At 45.7% G+C, this 15,873-nt stretch overlaps 1 protein-coding gene across 1 annotated transcript in view; it reads left to right on the top strand.

The window, feature by feature from the left end:
* Positions 1-15,873, top strand: part of ADAMTS17 (ADAM metallopeptidase with thrombospondin type 1 motif 17) — a 239,828-nt gene that overhangs the window by 127,317 nt on the left and 96,638 nt on the right. The window contains exons 9-10 of the mRNA XM_037510070.2: positions 6,034-6,174; positions 7,363-7,513. Coding sequence (XP_037365967.1) covers positions 6,034-6,174; positions 7,363-7,513 — 292 coding nt within the window. The remainder of the gene's footprint in view (positions 1-6,033; positions 6,175-7,362; positions 7,514-15,873) is intronic.

Genomic DNA, 15,873 nt, shown 5'->3' with positions numbered 1-15,873 from the left:
AGACTCCTCAGCAGTGACAGGCGTGGTGCCTGTTGGAGTCGGTGTGGCCCAGAAAGATGGTTTCGGAGAAAAAACTCAGCTGCGAGTGAGACAACTAACCCAGAGGGTGACCCTGAGCAAATCGCTCCGGTCTCTCAGCCTCCAAAGGTGCTCATTGAGAACGAGGCTTGTTCATCCGCCAGCTGTGGAGACACATGTGGTAAAATAAATGAAAAGGTTTGGGCCAAATGATAATAGCCAGTGATGCCACATCTTGCACAGAGTTAGGCTCTGAAATAAGCATTAAAGGTAGCCTTTGAAAAATCACTTAGGGGTCTCCCTGGTGGTGCAGGCGGTGAGCACAGCACTGTGAAGCTGTCCGCAGCCTCTGAAGTGCTGGTTCGATCCGCGCCGGCCTCAGAGCAACCCACATGGCATGGCAGACCTCTCCTGTTTCGCCCGCTGCTCCCCTCAGCAGTGTATTTCGTCGGTCTGCCTGTTCTGTTCCCCGCTCTGTCTCTGGTGAATTCTCTCACCCTCCCGCACATCTGGCCTGTCCCCTGGTTCTTGTATAAAAATAAATAAATCTTTAAAAAAAAAAAAAGAAAAATTACTTAGGAAGGTGCTGAGTCAACGCCACTACTGTTTGTCTCCGAGCCCCTCACACCCAGCGTGCCCACCCCTGTGGGAACTGGCAGCCATTTCTTTGTGCATCAAGTAACACTTAAATTTCACTTACCAAGATGCCACACGTTGTGTCTGTGTTGTATGGAAAATGTGTGTCACAAAATAGCAGAATCCCCCTCAGGGGGACCCTGTGCTCACAGGGAGAGACCTGAGACACTGAGACCCCGAGAGCAGAACAGATACATGGCGTCATCACACCCCCTCCAAGGTGGACACTTGAATACCTGCTCATCGACTGGAGCAAGAGTCAGAATGGTTGTTGTTTTATTCTCTCTTCTTGTTCATTCTCTTCCAACACAATTAGTTGGTTTTTGTTAAATTAAAAATTTAAGGTGTATTTGATGTGATTCTTCTGTGTGTGTGTGTCTGTGTGTATGTCCATACACGCACATACATGCAGCCACAGGCCAGACTTCACTCCTACACCTGACATCAAAATCCCATATATAAAAATTCAAGAACTTGATTCTTTTGGTCACATCAATCCTCTGCCTAGCTGGGAGACCGCATATCCATCTGTGTCTTAGCACTTTCCCCTATTGAGATATTATCCGTTAAAGCAAAGGGCACCTAACAAGTCTTCTCACCATTATTTACCTGTTGGTGGTTCTGAGCTTTGTGGGACTTTGGAATTATTCTTGTAGTCATGCTCCTGTGTGCAGAGGAGGTGACCATACTCTATGGAGACCCCCCCCCCAAATCAACTCTGGTAGTTGCCTTGCTACTGAATCTCTGAAAGCTGGCAGGTTCCTTTTCCTTCACAAAAACAGAATCCAACAGGGACTTCTTTGGAGTGAGATTATTTGGATGTTGCTGCCCATTTCTTGTATTCCCTATACATGGGGTCATTGATGATCAGGACAGAGCCATATTCCTCATATCCCTGTGCAAGCAAGTAGAGCCCGTCACCCCTGGTGACTTCTAACCCTTGTCAGTTACATTTCTGAGTAGCTGTAGATGGGGGGATACAGTGCAGAGGTACTGGTTGTGGAGAATTTCCCTTCCAGTGCAAACCTGTTGTATTTATTACAATGTTAATCAGAAATAACTTAAACAAACCTGCATCTTCTTTTTGAAAAACTGCCATGGGGTGTCCCTATTTCTGCAGTGTTAGTGAACATTTATTGATAGGGGTTGCCAGGCACTGTGCCCACTGGGCTTGGACCAGCCCCCAGCCCCTCTACACTTGCAAGGAGCTGTTCCCTTGGGTTCTTCATCCCTGAGCATTCTTTCACAAGACTACATTGAGGAGAGGCTGGGCCTGATTCATACCTTACATCAAAATCCCTGAGAAAATTCATAAAGCTTCCGAGAAACAGACAGGTAAGGTAGGCTCAGAACCAGGGACATGCAGAGCTTCCAAAATGGCAGAAGTAGGGAGTCTAGAACACCTGGCTATCTGCCAAGGCATTTGGAATTGAGGGTGAAACTCGGAAGAGCTGAGCATTGTGGGAATGCTCTTTGAAAACCCCCTGCGTGATATATACAGCATTTCCAGAAGCTATGTGTTATTTTGTTTTAAGATAAAATCAACTCAAAATCATGAAGTGATTATTGTGTCTGATAAATCTGGGCCGCATGTGACATGAGGCCCATCTGTGTCCTTAATCCCACAGTCACTTAAAGTCAAAAGTTAGCGTGTGTGCCTAATGCTAAAAGCTTTTGTTAAATGTAATGTTGCCAGAAGTAATAGATGTCCTGGGACGTAAACCTAAAATAACATGAATTTTTCAGTCAAGTAAGCCTTAATTTAAACTAAAAATAGCCTAAACAGTAGTTTATGTAAACCTCAAATATCCAGGATTCCCAACTAGTTCATCAAATGGTAAATTTATGAGGCACTTAGTTAACATTTGAACATTTTAAACCAGATCAAGCGTGATCTCTCTTAGAGACAAGCTCCAGAAACCCAAGAATCTCACTCTTGGCTGATCTTGCTGACTGGAACATTCCTTAGGGAAGTCCTTCCCTGGGGCTGGCAGGATGAAACCCCAACAGAACACGTGGGGCGGGCACGCAGTGTGGACGGCTCAGTCAGCTTTTCTTTTGTAAACATAGTTTTGTCTCCTGAGAGACGGGGTTCCCGGGCCAGCGGAGCCTGGCAGTATGGGTGAAGGAGCCTCTTTTATTTTACAACCAACTTGACCGCTGCAGAAAACTTGGAATCAGTCACAAGTGAAACATTCCTCCCTACGTGGCGGGGCCACGCTGCCAGGGCTTGGATCCCCTCCGACTGTGGTTTCCAAATAACATCCTTGTTGTTTGAAAAACCCATCTGGTGGCCGCCCGGAGATCCCACCCGGGGTGGTGGGAGGTGGCTTGTGAGGGCACCGAGCTGGAAGAATGGCCGTCCTGGGTCTGTGCCCCCCACGCCAGCTTTGCCCTGCTGGCTGACCGGGCACTGTGACTGGGTCTGTGTGTTCTGCTTGCACCTTATCTCTAGATAAGGAGCCACTTTTTCATGAGACACTGCATTTCTGGCTCCTCTGGACACTTAGCAAAGTTTACTGAAATGCATCCAAATTTCCAGAGGACCTACCCACTTGAAAACGGAATAACCTGTTTTATTTAAAGATATCTGATCAAGCTCTAAATCAAATTTCAGGTCACTTTGAATAGCCTCTGCTACGTGCACTTGCGAAACCAAGTAGTTCCTTCCATAGTTAACATGAAACAGAAAAAGGGGAGGAGACACAAGAGAGACGGGGAGAAAACTATAGAACTATCTATATGAGTAGATAATCAGGAAAAAAGTTAAAAGATGAGCCGTGGCATTAAAAACTAGGACTCATTTTAGACATCAAAGTACCCATTAGAAATAGATTTATTCCCGGGGCCTCCCTGGTGGCACAGGGGGTTAAGATGCAGCACTATGAAGCTGTCCGCAGCCTCTGCAGCATGAGTTAGATCCCTGGCCAGGGAGCAACCCACATGGTGCAGCAGACCTCTCCTGACTCACCCGCTGCTCCCCTCAGGAGTGTATTTCAGTCAGTCTGCCCGGTTCTGCTCCCCACTCTGTCTCTGGTGAATCCTCTCACCCACCCCCCACACCTCTGGCCTGTACCCCAGTTCTTGTATGCATAAATAAATCTAAAAAAAAAAAAGAAATAGATTTATTCCCATTGATCAGACGTGTCTGATAATTTCTTGATTCCACATTTAATTCTCTGGGATGGACACCTGACTGATAGGAAGACAAGACTGAACCTGTCTTGCCGTGGTTTTTCATTGTTCTGTTGAGCAAGTGAATGCTCCCAGATTTTGCTGATACTGGTGCTTCCTCCAGTTTTAAGTAGAAAATACATTCGATAAATATGTACAGAGAGCTTGCTCCGAGCCACCACTGGTGGAGAAGCTGGCTGGAGAGATGCCCTGTGGGACCAAGAGAGTTGGAAACCCAGGGGAGAGGGATTTCCAGGGGTGATCTGGCAGGAGGCCAGACCAGGCAGTACGGTCACCGACGTACTGTTCTGACCGAATAGTAGTTGACCCATTAACAGAAAAATTGGTTTGAGGGAAAGACCTGAAGAAATTATACTAACATTTATACAAACATTTTGTCTTAACTCAAGCCATGAAAATGTTTTCCCACCATTTTGTGGTGAGGTGACAGCCTTTTATTTGAGGGAGGTGATGGCCTTTTATTTGCTGGTTGGACTTCCACATCACCTTTCTCACACAAGTCACAGTTACGGTGTGGTGAGTGCCAATTCCAGTTTTTTCTCTTTCTTTCTTTTTTTAACATTGGGCAGAAGATAAAAAGCCCCTGATGAAGCAATCAAGTTGGGGGGAAGCAGAACTTTATGATTTTTTCCATCTTCTACAGTTGCCACACCCAATTTGACAACGGTCTATTTTCGCTACTAACTCACTTTTCAGGAAAACAACCTGACTTTTGTTCTCATATGTCTTTGGTCCACACAACACATAGCCACATGCATTCATTGAAATAGGAAGTATCATTGAGATAAAGAACTTTGAGAGGAAATCAGTTGACCCTTAACAAGCATCCCTTCTGCTGAGGTAGCAGAATGTGTGGTGACCAGAACCTCAGCAGCAGGAGAGCTAGACCGATCAGCCAGGCTGATCCCACTCCACAGGGGATGGTGAAGAGAGTGTCTGGAGATGAGGTGGCCCGGGGGGGTGGCAGAGCAAGGGCAGAGTGGGCTTCCTTCTGGGAGACACCAGGATTAAGCTGTGGTCAAGGGAATTGATGAAAGATGGTTAGAGGCATATGAAGGAAACTAGAAAAACGTGGCCCCAGAGAAGCATTTAGAAATCTTTTTCATAACATTCATATTCATCTCTTCTGAGTGACTTGAGGTCAGGGATGGCATATGACTTCCCATTATAGAGTCTCTTTCCTCTAAGAAATACTTTTGAATGAACTAAAGTGTGTGTGTCTTCCACTGGGCCGTTTGCAGAGATGGGCATCTCCGTGGCCATATGACATGTTGAGCTGCTGCCCCGGACATAAGGGTCTCACACTGGGCCGTCTGATCTGAGTATTGTGTGTCTCAGGTGTGTGTCAACTGAGGTCCTCGTTCAGTGTGTCCTGTGTGGTCAGCCCCTCGGGTGTAGACAGGCAACTCTGTGTCTTTCAGGTACAGCTAGTGGGAAGGTGACAGGTGTGGTCTGGCTGGACCAGGTGACATGAAAGAAAAGCCACAGCTTTTGAAGAGTTGGAGTTGGACCTTGTAATGCCACAAATCTTAGATGCCTCCACTCCCTTAGCATAATGGCTTCTCTCTAAAGCAACAGACACTCAGATCAGTAACACTAGGACATTTGGTGTGAAAAAGCAAGTCTAATCAGAACTATAGTATCACAGTTAATGTAAGTTGTTCACTATTCATTTTTTTTTAAAGATTTATTTATTTATACAAGCACTGGGTACAGTCAGAAGTGCAGGAGGGTGAGAGAATTCACCAGAGCCAGAGCGGGGAGCAGAACAGGCAGAAGGACCGAAGTACACTGCTGAGGGGAGCAACGGGCATGGCAGGAGAGGTCTGCGCGCCATGTGGGACCCTCGCCGACGGCCGGGGATCAAACCAGTGCTACAGAGGCTGCAGGCAGCTTTGCAGCCCAGTGCTCAACCACTGTGCCACCAGGGGAGGCCCATCACTATTCGTTTTTTTAAGTGAATGCTATTAGTGTCTACTGTTTTCATTCACTTAGTAAGCCTCTATTTCTCTAAAAGCTTGGGACTATTGAGAGCCTCTCTGTGAGGGTGGGAGAGCTCTCAGCTATCACGTTATAACCTTTTGTATTTAAGACTTGGTTGAATTCAGCACAGTGTGTTCGAGCCTGGAGCTGGAGCTGAGATGCTTGTGGTATGAATGTCCCTCTCTTTCTTCCCTCCTGCAGTTTGGGGATGAACCACGATGACGATCACTCGTCCTGTGCCGGCAGGTCCCACATCATGTCAGGAGAGTGGGTGAAAGGCCGGAATCCCAGTGACCTTTCCTGGTCCTCCTGTAGTCGAGATGACCTTGAAAACTTCCTCAAGTAAGTCCTGGAATCATTCTATGCAATCAGTACAATGGAAGGTACACTTGATCCTTAAGCAACCAGGGATTAAAGGCACTGACCACCACCCCTGCCCTACCCGTCCCTCAGGTAGTGGAAAATTTAAGTATAATTTGTAGTTGACCCTCCATATCTCTGAGTTCTGCATTCACAGATTCAACCAACTCCAGAATGTCATTGGTTGATTTCATGAAGCAGAACCCAGGGATATAGAAAACCAACTGTATTTATTGAAAAAAAATTCTGTGTATAAGTGGAACCATGCAATTCAAATCAGTGTTGTTCAAAATGAAATGAATTTCATTTTACCCAGAAGGTCAGTAAAACAGACAGGGTGTTTTCATTTGCCCACATACACAATGCTCGCCCCCAGCAGCCACTGAATTGTCATGTGTATTTGAGCACAGAGAGGTGTACCAGTGTCAGCCTGTGTGCCTGTGTGCATGCAACTCTTTCCTTCGAGAATCTTGGCAAGAGGCTGGATTTTCTGGATTTTGTTTGTATTGCCATATGCCTTGTTTTAGGATTTGAAAAATAAAGGTATTCACATATTCAACCTGCTGATGCAGCCTCCCTGCCCCCAGTGCAGGTTTTCAGAGATGATTGCAGCATCTCTGAACAGGCCCACCCACCCTGGTTGAGATCTGGAAGCTCTCACAAAGTGTGCTACCAGCCAGCTTCCAGGATAGATGTTGTCAGGTGGGGCACCCAGACCCCCAGCACCTGGCCACTCCTGCCAGGGCCTCCAGAAGAAGCTCAGGGTTGACAATAAGCACTCTTTGTTTTATTTGAAATAAAACAACCCTAACTCCTGTTCTTTTTTTCTTTATTCATAGTAACTTTTGCTCTAAGCTATAGTAAAAGAATTATAGGAGTCTGTTTCAAAAGAATTTTTATTCCAAGAAAGCTTGCAGACACCCCAAGAAAAGCACGAGTCTGTGAGTGTCACTCCCAGCCCCTTCCTAGGTGTCAAGCTCTAATTGCCTTCAGAGTAAAAGATCTGCATTCAGCCATATGGGAGGGGTAAAAAGAAAAAAAGCACAGTCCCCAGTCTGGTGCCTAGGTCACCTTCTCGTAGGTCATTTGGAGGTGCATCCTTCTTGTGACTGACAGAACAAAAAATGCAGTGCATCTGGAGGAAGCTGATTTGCCTCTTGGCTGTTTCAGGTCAAAAATCAGCACCTGTTTGCTGGTGACGGACCCCAGGAGCCAACACGCGGTCCGCCTCCCTCATAAGCTTCCGGGCATGCACTATAGTGCCAATGAGCAGTGCCAGATCCTGTTTGGCACCAATGCCACTTTCTGCAAAAACATGGAGGTAAGTGGCCTTGGAAGGGCTGGCTCAGGAAGGAGTGTGACCCCAACCCCTCTCAGCAGGTCCAACTTCTGCTAGAGGACCCAGGTATTCACACTGTGCATGCATGTACTTATGCACACACACACAACAAGACTCTGGGTTGGTCAGTTCTATGGGTGGGGGTGCCATGAGGGCCATGCCATGAGGGACTCTGCGTAGCAGAGAGGAAAAGCCATGGCCCCAGGAGAGGCCAGAGCAGCCTGCAAACCTGCTGGTACCTGGCAGTTGGCTCAGATGGGAGAACAGAGCCTGTGCCATCCTAGAACAAGAGAAAGACAGAGGCAGGAGAATTGATAGGGATCTGTGGGCCAAGAGTCCCAGCAGCAGTCAGCCTGAGGGCTGTTTGTCAGGTGCTAGAGCTCAGGACAGCGTCCATCCTGGAAGGTTGAAGGGGGGCCCAGAGCTAGAACTCATTGTGGGACCAATTGTACAACAGACACACATATACATCAGGGACTGTGTCTCCAGAATGAAGCCCTGGGATACTGGCTGTCAGAACCAATCAATCTGTACTCCGGTACATGAGATGCTGCATTCATTGGTTTGGGAAATCTGAGAATCCAGAGCCAATCAGAAATGTCTTCTAATCCAGTGCCACAATTGATCTTCATAAGCATTTTTGCCCTGTAGTGCCCTTAAAGATTGAAATGGATATAATGTAAGGAAATGCTCATGATTCTAAAGTTGCCTTTAAGTTTCTTTTTTTTTTAAAGATTTATTTTTATTTATTTATTTTATTTATTTATACAAGCACTGGGTACAGTCAGAAGCGCGGGAGGGTGAGAGAATTCACCAGAGCTAGAGTGGGCAGCAGAGCAGGCAGAAGGACCGAAGTACACTGCTGAGGGGAGCAGCGGGTGGCAGGAGAGGTCTGCGTGCCATGTGGGACCCTCCTCTGGTGGCTGGGGAGCAGCCGGGGATCGAACTGGCGCTGCAGAGGCTGCGGGCAGCTTCACAACCCAGCGCTCAACCGCTGTGCCACCAGGGAGGCCCTGCCTTTAAGTTTCTTATCCCACCTTTCACCTTCAGCCAAAATGGAGTAACGGGAACAATCTTTATCTTCCCACCTGAAGCAACTAAAAAACAGATAAAATATATAAGAAAATGATTTTCAAAACATTGGACATTAACCAGTGAAGGGTTATTATCCTTGAGAATGTGAAACAAATGAGGTGAGCCCTCCAATTGCCTGGACGTCCTGCCTGGGACAGAGGGAAGAAGCACTGTCCACAAGAGGCAATCATCCAGAGTTGATGAAACAGAGCTGGGAGTACAGGGAGTTTGAGGCAGATAGAGTTCACAGAGTAGCTACCTCAGAATAAAGATCTTAACAAAGAGAGAAACTCAGAAATCTGCACAGGACCCCATGTATATTCAGCTGAATACTGAGAAATGCATATGCTTAAGAAAACTATGCAAGACCAGGAAGAGAACCTTCAGGAAGTAAGAGGGAACAATCTCTGGAGCTCACATAGGCATCAGGCAGAGTACACAGAAAGGTTTGCATCAGTAGCCTGGCATAATTGGCTTCCTACTAAATGTTGATCCTGGTCCCACCTAATAAATTGTCAAACCAAATCTGAAAGATTACAGCTGTATCCAAGTAACTTAACTGAGCCTGAGAACAAAGCTTAAAAATTTAAAACTACCCAACATTCAGTAAAATAAAACTCACAATATCTGGCAACAAATAAAAATATACCTGGCCTTCAAAGGAACAAGAAAAAATGACCATAATGAGGAGACAAATCAATCAATCAAAATTGACCTAGATATGATACAGATGATAGAACTAGCAGACTATACTCTTGAAACAGCAATCACCACAGGTCTAAGGAGGTGGAAGAAATACAGAACTCATAAAGTGCAGATTGGAAGATATAAAAAAAAATCTAATGGAACTTGTAGAAATGAAAAACTACAATGTCCGAGATGATGACAGACCCCCTGCATGAGATTGAGGCAGAAAATTTTGGTGAATTTAAAGAAAAAGCAATTGAAATTATCCAAAATAAAACACATCAAGAATACAGACTGAAAGCAAAAAGAACACAGTGTCAGAAGCAAGATCTCTAGGCCAATACTTCCTACAATCAAATCACTTAAAAGTAGTGATAAAGAGAAAATCTTAAAAGGGCCAGAGGACAATAACAATTTATGTGCAAATAAACTAAGGTAAAAAATGACAGTGTATTTGCCATTAGGAACAATGCTAACGTCAAGATAAGGACTGAAAGAAGAAAGCCTGTCAACTTAGAATTCTACACCCAGCAAGAATATCTTTCAAAAATGAAGGGGTAATGGAGTTTTCCTCTCATATAAAAGCTGAAAACATTCACTTTCAGCAGACTCCAACTGGAAATGAACAGTTCAGGCAGAAGACAATGATACTGGAAGAAAGATGTATCTATACAAAGGAAGGAGGAGTCTTGGAAGCAGAAGCTACACAGGAAAATACACAATAATACTCAAATATCTTTAAAAGGCAACCAGCCATTTAAAGAACTGTTTCATAAAAAAAAAGAAGAAAAAGAGGAATACATTTATGGAAGATGACCATGTCTTAATTCTGCAGAACCTGTGAATGTCACTGATATGGTAAAAGGGACTTTGCAGGTGTGATTAAGGATCTTGAGATTGGGGAGACTTCCTAGATTATCTGGGTCTTCCTGGTGTAATCACAAGGGTCTTTACAAACAAGAAGGCATAAGATCAGGGTGAAGAGTGGGAAATATGATAATAGAAGCAAGAGATTGGATACAAGGAAGTAGGCACAAGCCAAGGAATGTAGGCAACTGCTGGAAGATAGAAAAGACAGGGAATCAGACTCCCCCCCTCAGAACTTCCAGGAGCCAGTCCTGCTAAAACCTTGACTTTAATCTGATGAGACTAATTTTCGATTTCTGAGCTCCAGAATTATAGGACAATACATCTGTGTTGCCTCAAGCCACTATGTTTGTAGTAATTTGTTACAGCAGCAATAAGAAATCCATACAGATTTGCCGTAGGAAAGGAAAACAGTTGTAGGTTTATGACACATGTAAGAGGCAGATGTATGAAGACCACACAGAAGGCTGAAAGAGAGGATTTGGAGCTTAGGGTTTTGATACCATATTTGAAGTAAAATAATTTCACATAAAGTTAACAATGTAGAATATTAACTGGAAATCAACCGATAAAGAATACAACAGAGTTCCAGCTAATAAACCAAAAAAGGGAATAAAACATGATTATACATTGTTTACCCCTGTGATCTTTTAGGCACATTAGAAATAGATCATGTCAGGGTGGAGTGGAAACACATTAGTCTTTTCTACTCCATTATACTAAGAAATCAAGGCCACTTATTTTTCTTTGGGTTCATGACATATTCCACTTAGATACAGTTCTCCTTGAGGTCCCCATGACTAATCCCATCTCCAAATAGACCACAGCAATTAAGGTGCTGGTCTTCACACCAGTTGTCCAAGTCTTCATGCCAATAATCACACCAGTAGTGTCAGGACATTCCAACTTGCCTCCAGTTATTTCAGAAGGAACTGTGATGCAGGACGCTCACCAAAATTCTCCAAATCTCATCTCACCCCTTTTAGTTAGAAAAAAAAGTACTTATTCGACACTGTGAAAAAGAAAGAAAAGCACTCAGCCAGGAGTTTGGGGAAATGAACATTGTGAAGGCATTACAATGCCAAAAATCTGGAGGAATCTCTTCTCTTAGAAACCACATCCATGCATGGCAGTTGGAAATGCTGCCATGTTCCCAAGCCCAGGACTCCCCCAAGGACGGTTGACGATGAGAATTTCACTGGCAAGCCCTTGGGCTGGCTTCCTGTGCAGAGCCTTCGGGGGTAGCTTGGAAACACACCTAAACATTAATGAGGCAAGTGGGGTGTGTGTGAATCTTTTGTCTTAAAATTTCTAGAACTTGAAACCTATTACAGAAAAGAAAATAAAAATGAAATATAACAGAGGTTGGACACCACTGAGGGAATAAAACTGTGAAACACACCAGCGGTCAGGAGTTGGACATTTTCTTTTTTTCTGAAATCCAGACCATAAAAATAAGAGGAAAAGGAACTGACTAGATTTACTTTGAGAAAAATAATAACCACTGTGACAACTGGCAGGTAGAGTTTTCTTTTTTCCTGCTGCCTCTTTTGAGGAACCAAAGCTTCTCCCTGGTAAAAGGTTGAGACCCTGGTCTCAGGGAATTGCATTTCTCAGAGATGCATCTTGGTGATGTATAAAGCAGGGCTTCTTGACAAGGGCCTGTGGATAGAGTTTTGATTTATGAACAGGATAGGAAAGAGATGTCAACTTTATTTTTCTCCAATCTGTAAGTGAAGCGATGATCTTTGATTATGAATGTGGACAGTCAGCCCCAGCCATGTTAGCAGGACCTGTAACTGCCATGTGATGAGAAATCACAGCTCTTTCTACTGAGGGACAGTATGTAGCTGGTGCCTGAAAATATCGCTTATGCTCATCAGTTTTTCAAAATGACAGTGGTCATTTGTTAGGGCCAGACCTTGCTATGTACAATGTGTTGATAAACAAACACACTGTGCTATTATGTCTATTTTTTGTAGTTTGAATTATAGTTGAATGTTTTTGTTTCCTTGGTAATCATATAGATTTTACAACATTGCCCTGACAAATATTATTCAGATGAGGGGTTCGTACTTTCACGGGTGCTAGGGAGTGGCAGCCAGCATCGGTCTCCAGAGCAAAGTGCTGGCTTGTCCTGAGCTATTACTCTTATTCAACTAGAATTTCAAATATAGCACTTCCTGTGCTTAACTTCCATCTATGTTCTTTCTCAGTACTCATAACTCAGAGTCCTTTAAAGGCCAATCACAATTAAAGACCATTTCCTCACTCACAGGTGTAGGGTAAATAACTTTGGAGAAACATTGCTATGGTTACTTAGGGAGCAGCCTGACTTCCGATATTAACCAGGTCTCTGCTCGCTTAAACATTTGCATCTCCAAGAACCACGAAGAATCCAAATGCAGCACATTTTCATTTCCAGGGCTCTGAGATCCCCACACCATCACCACTGCATCTTTCATGTCTGTCTGCAGAATGCTGGTATTGTAAGTCTCAAAGCCATCTGTGGAAATATGAACTACCCCAAAAAATTGGCCTCCGATAGCTGGCATTACTTGCAGAAGTTATTGGCAAATATAGCTGTCTCCTCTTTTAGCCAATGGTAATGTGATGTTTTTAATTCAATAAAGCATTTCAAGAAAGTCCAAACATAAAAGTTCTAAACATTGGGTGGTAAATATTTATTCGAAAGGGGAAATGAACTTTACGCAATTAGCCCAGTCTCTTTTTTATGATTACAAGTTCCTGCTGTCTCCATCAGAACAGTCACTATTCAACAGGACTTCGAGCTGATATCCTGCCAGGAGAAACAGACGGTGAGAAGGTCGAGAGTAGGTATTGTCAGCTGAAAGGAAGGGTGTGGTGTTGCTACTGGCGACAGAAGCTAGAGGAGGGCGAGTTAGTGATCAGAGCCTCACCAAGCCGCCATCCTTCCTGACATGCGGGGGACCTGCCCCCCACCCTCCTGGGGCTCCCAGTGCCTGGAGATTATCCGCTGAGAGATGCTGCTATGTACAGATCCCTCTTCCCTTTACCCTACCTGCTTCTTGGCATCATTCCGCCATCTTTGTTTGAAGCCCATGCTTGGCTGCCCATGTGGAAGAAAAGGGAGGGTTAGAAAGTGATGCCCATCAGCCTTCTAGTTGGCAGGAGTGTGGGTGTGTCTGCATGTCATGGCATTGCCAGAGTCTCAGATATGTTATGTTATTTATTTTTAAGCATTAAGCGCAGAATTGGGAGCCAATAGTAGCAGGAAGACAAGTGTCTAGGATGGTTGCAGACATCATGGGAGGAATTCTATGCATTCTTTTCTGCCCAAAGTTCACTCCTTTGCTGCTCTTTTTTTTTTTTTAAGATTTATTTATTTATTCATACAAACACTGGGTACAGTCAGAAGAGCGGGAGGGTGAGAGGATTCACCAGAGCCAGAGCAGGGAGCAGACAGACAGACTGACAAAATACACTGCTGAGGGGAGCAGCGGGCTCGGCAGAAGAGGTCTATGAGCCATGTGGGACCCTTGCCAGTGGCCGGGGATCGAACCAGCACCGCAGAGGCTGTGAGCAGCTTCGCAGCCCAGCGCTCAACCGCTGCGCCACCAGGGGAGGCCCTCCTTTGCTCTTCTTGATTTAATGCCCATGGCAGGGTTAAGTCGGCTGCCCGTGATCATATCCTACCTCTACCTCAACCTCCAGAGCAACTTAGACGGATGATCTATTCCTCAGACAGGCTGTTATAACTTAAATAGATGCTACGCTTCTGTCTTCTAATCTGCAAAGTGGGAAAGACAATTCTTAGATGCGATGGGGTTGTTATGAGGGTTAATGAATTAGAGCACTTGGCATGTGGAGGGCATGCAAAAGATGCAAACTATTGTCACTTCTCCCCACTGCCTTGTCTCTGCAGCCTGTGGAGAGTGTCTACATGATAGTCTCATTGACTGATGCTTATTTCCTGCATCTTTTCCTGCCCTGCCCTTGCCTTGCTCCTGGTACCGCCATGCTCTGCAGCCTCTACTCGGTGTCTCTCTCTCTCCCTCCCCTCTGGGCTCCCCTCCCCCTCCATCTGTCCCTCCCTAGTCCCCAAGCTGGAAAGCCACTTTCTGTCATTTCCCAAGTTCCATGGAGAGTCTCAAAGACAACCTGATGGGTGAGATCTCCATGGTGTCCAAGAAGCTCAGGGGGTGAGATTTCCACCTTGGAACAACTCCTCTTTTCTCCAGTGTCAAGTCTAACCCTGGTGGGTTATTGGAATCTCCTCCAGAGGATGTCAGAAGATTGTGTACCCCACTCTAGGTCTTTGGTATGAGAAGCTCTAGGACCCAGGTTCTAGGGCTTTGTCTATTTATAATGCTCCCCAGGGATTCTCATGTCCGGCCCTCTTGGGAAACTGCTGATCTGCATGAAGCCTGCCCCTTTAATGTCAGCATGCCTGGCCAGAGCAGGCCTCACCCCTGCCCTCACACAGACAAGGCTTTGCAGTAGGGCATGGGCTTGGATGCCAGGTGGAACACTGTCTTCCGGCCTCAGTCTCAGCTTCCTCCCGGCATCGCAGCCCCTGTCAAAACTGTTGGACTTTGGCAGCAGATAGTAACAATTTTCCAGAAATGTTCACAAGTTTACAGTAGACTGCCTCAGAACTCTCCAGACTTTGCAAGTTGCATGTTATCCTTCTCTTCTTGCTCCCCAAGCCTTGCTCCTTGCCAGCTGAATGCCTGGGTGCCCTGGCCCTGCCTCGCCCAGTAGCACCCACCCCCACCCCAGCCAGGTGACACTCTCTGCCACCTGTAGGAACATGGAAGGAGTAACCACGCCCAAGACTCAGGGAACCTTCCAGAAGTGGAACTGGCCTGCTGGCTTGGGGTGAAGGCTTCAAGCTGCAGTAGTATTTGTGGAAAATTTGGATTAGTAACTTTTTCATCTGGTTCTTAGCATTTTATATTATCTCCCTTCAGCTTGTGTTACCAGCCATGCATTTCTGAGGGTTTTTACATAACCATTCCCCCCAGATAATCTTGAGTCAGAACTGCTCTCCAAATACTTCAGTGTGTGCGCGGTGAGGAAAAGGACCAAAATACCCAAAAGGACTTAGAAGGGGCACCGCCAGCCAGAGAAAAAACAATGGTAAAGCCTGAGTGTGTGAACAGTGGTGTCTGCTCTGAGGAACTCAAACCCTCCTGGGTTTCCACACACTCCGGAGAAGGAAGCGAGGTGCCAGCTTATTTATCATGAGGCAGCGTGAGGGACTCTGGCAAAATGTACTTGACCTTCCCCCTGAAGGAACAGATGCTAGGCCAGAGGGCTCTTCACTCGCCTGGAACCTGTGGCTTCCACTGCTAGTCACAGCAGTGCTGGGGCAGGAGCTGGGGCTCCGGCACCCCCAACCCCTGATTTGGCTTGAGCAACTACTCCTTTGCCTGTTTTCACACAGTTTCAATGCACAGCATCACATTGTGCCAAAGATGACACTGCCGGCCAGGCTTACAAATAGCACATTGCAGGCAGAGGTGCGAGCATCCCTTTCCACTACACATAGAAGACTCTGGTGAGCCCTTGGGCCTGGCTGACACGGAGGATGCAGGGGGTCGGAGGGGAGGGCAGGTGAGGGTGTGGCAACAGGAGACTGGGGACTGATGGAGAAGCAGGATAACCAGTGGTTCAGACTGTGTCCTGAGGTCAGGACAGGTCCTGGGCTCTTAATTCCATTTCCTCAT

The sequence above is a fragment of the Talpa occidentalis genome, unplaced genomic scaffold (genome assembly GCF_014898055.3).
Source record: "Talpa occidentalis isolate TD23 unplaced genomic scaffold, MPIMG_talOcc4v2.1 talOcc4.14, whole genome shotgun sequence".
NCBI classification, from domain to species: domain Eukaryota; kingdom Metazoa; phylum Chordata; class Mammalia; order Eulipotyphla; family Talpidae; genus Talpa; species Talpa occidentalis.
This window is presented reverse-complemented; position numbering and strand designations above follow the sequence as displayed.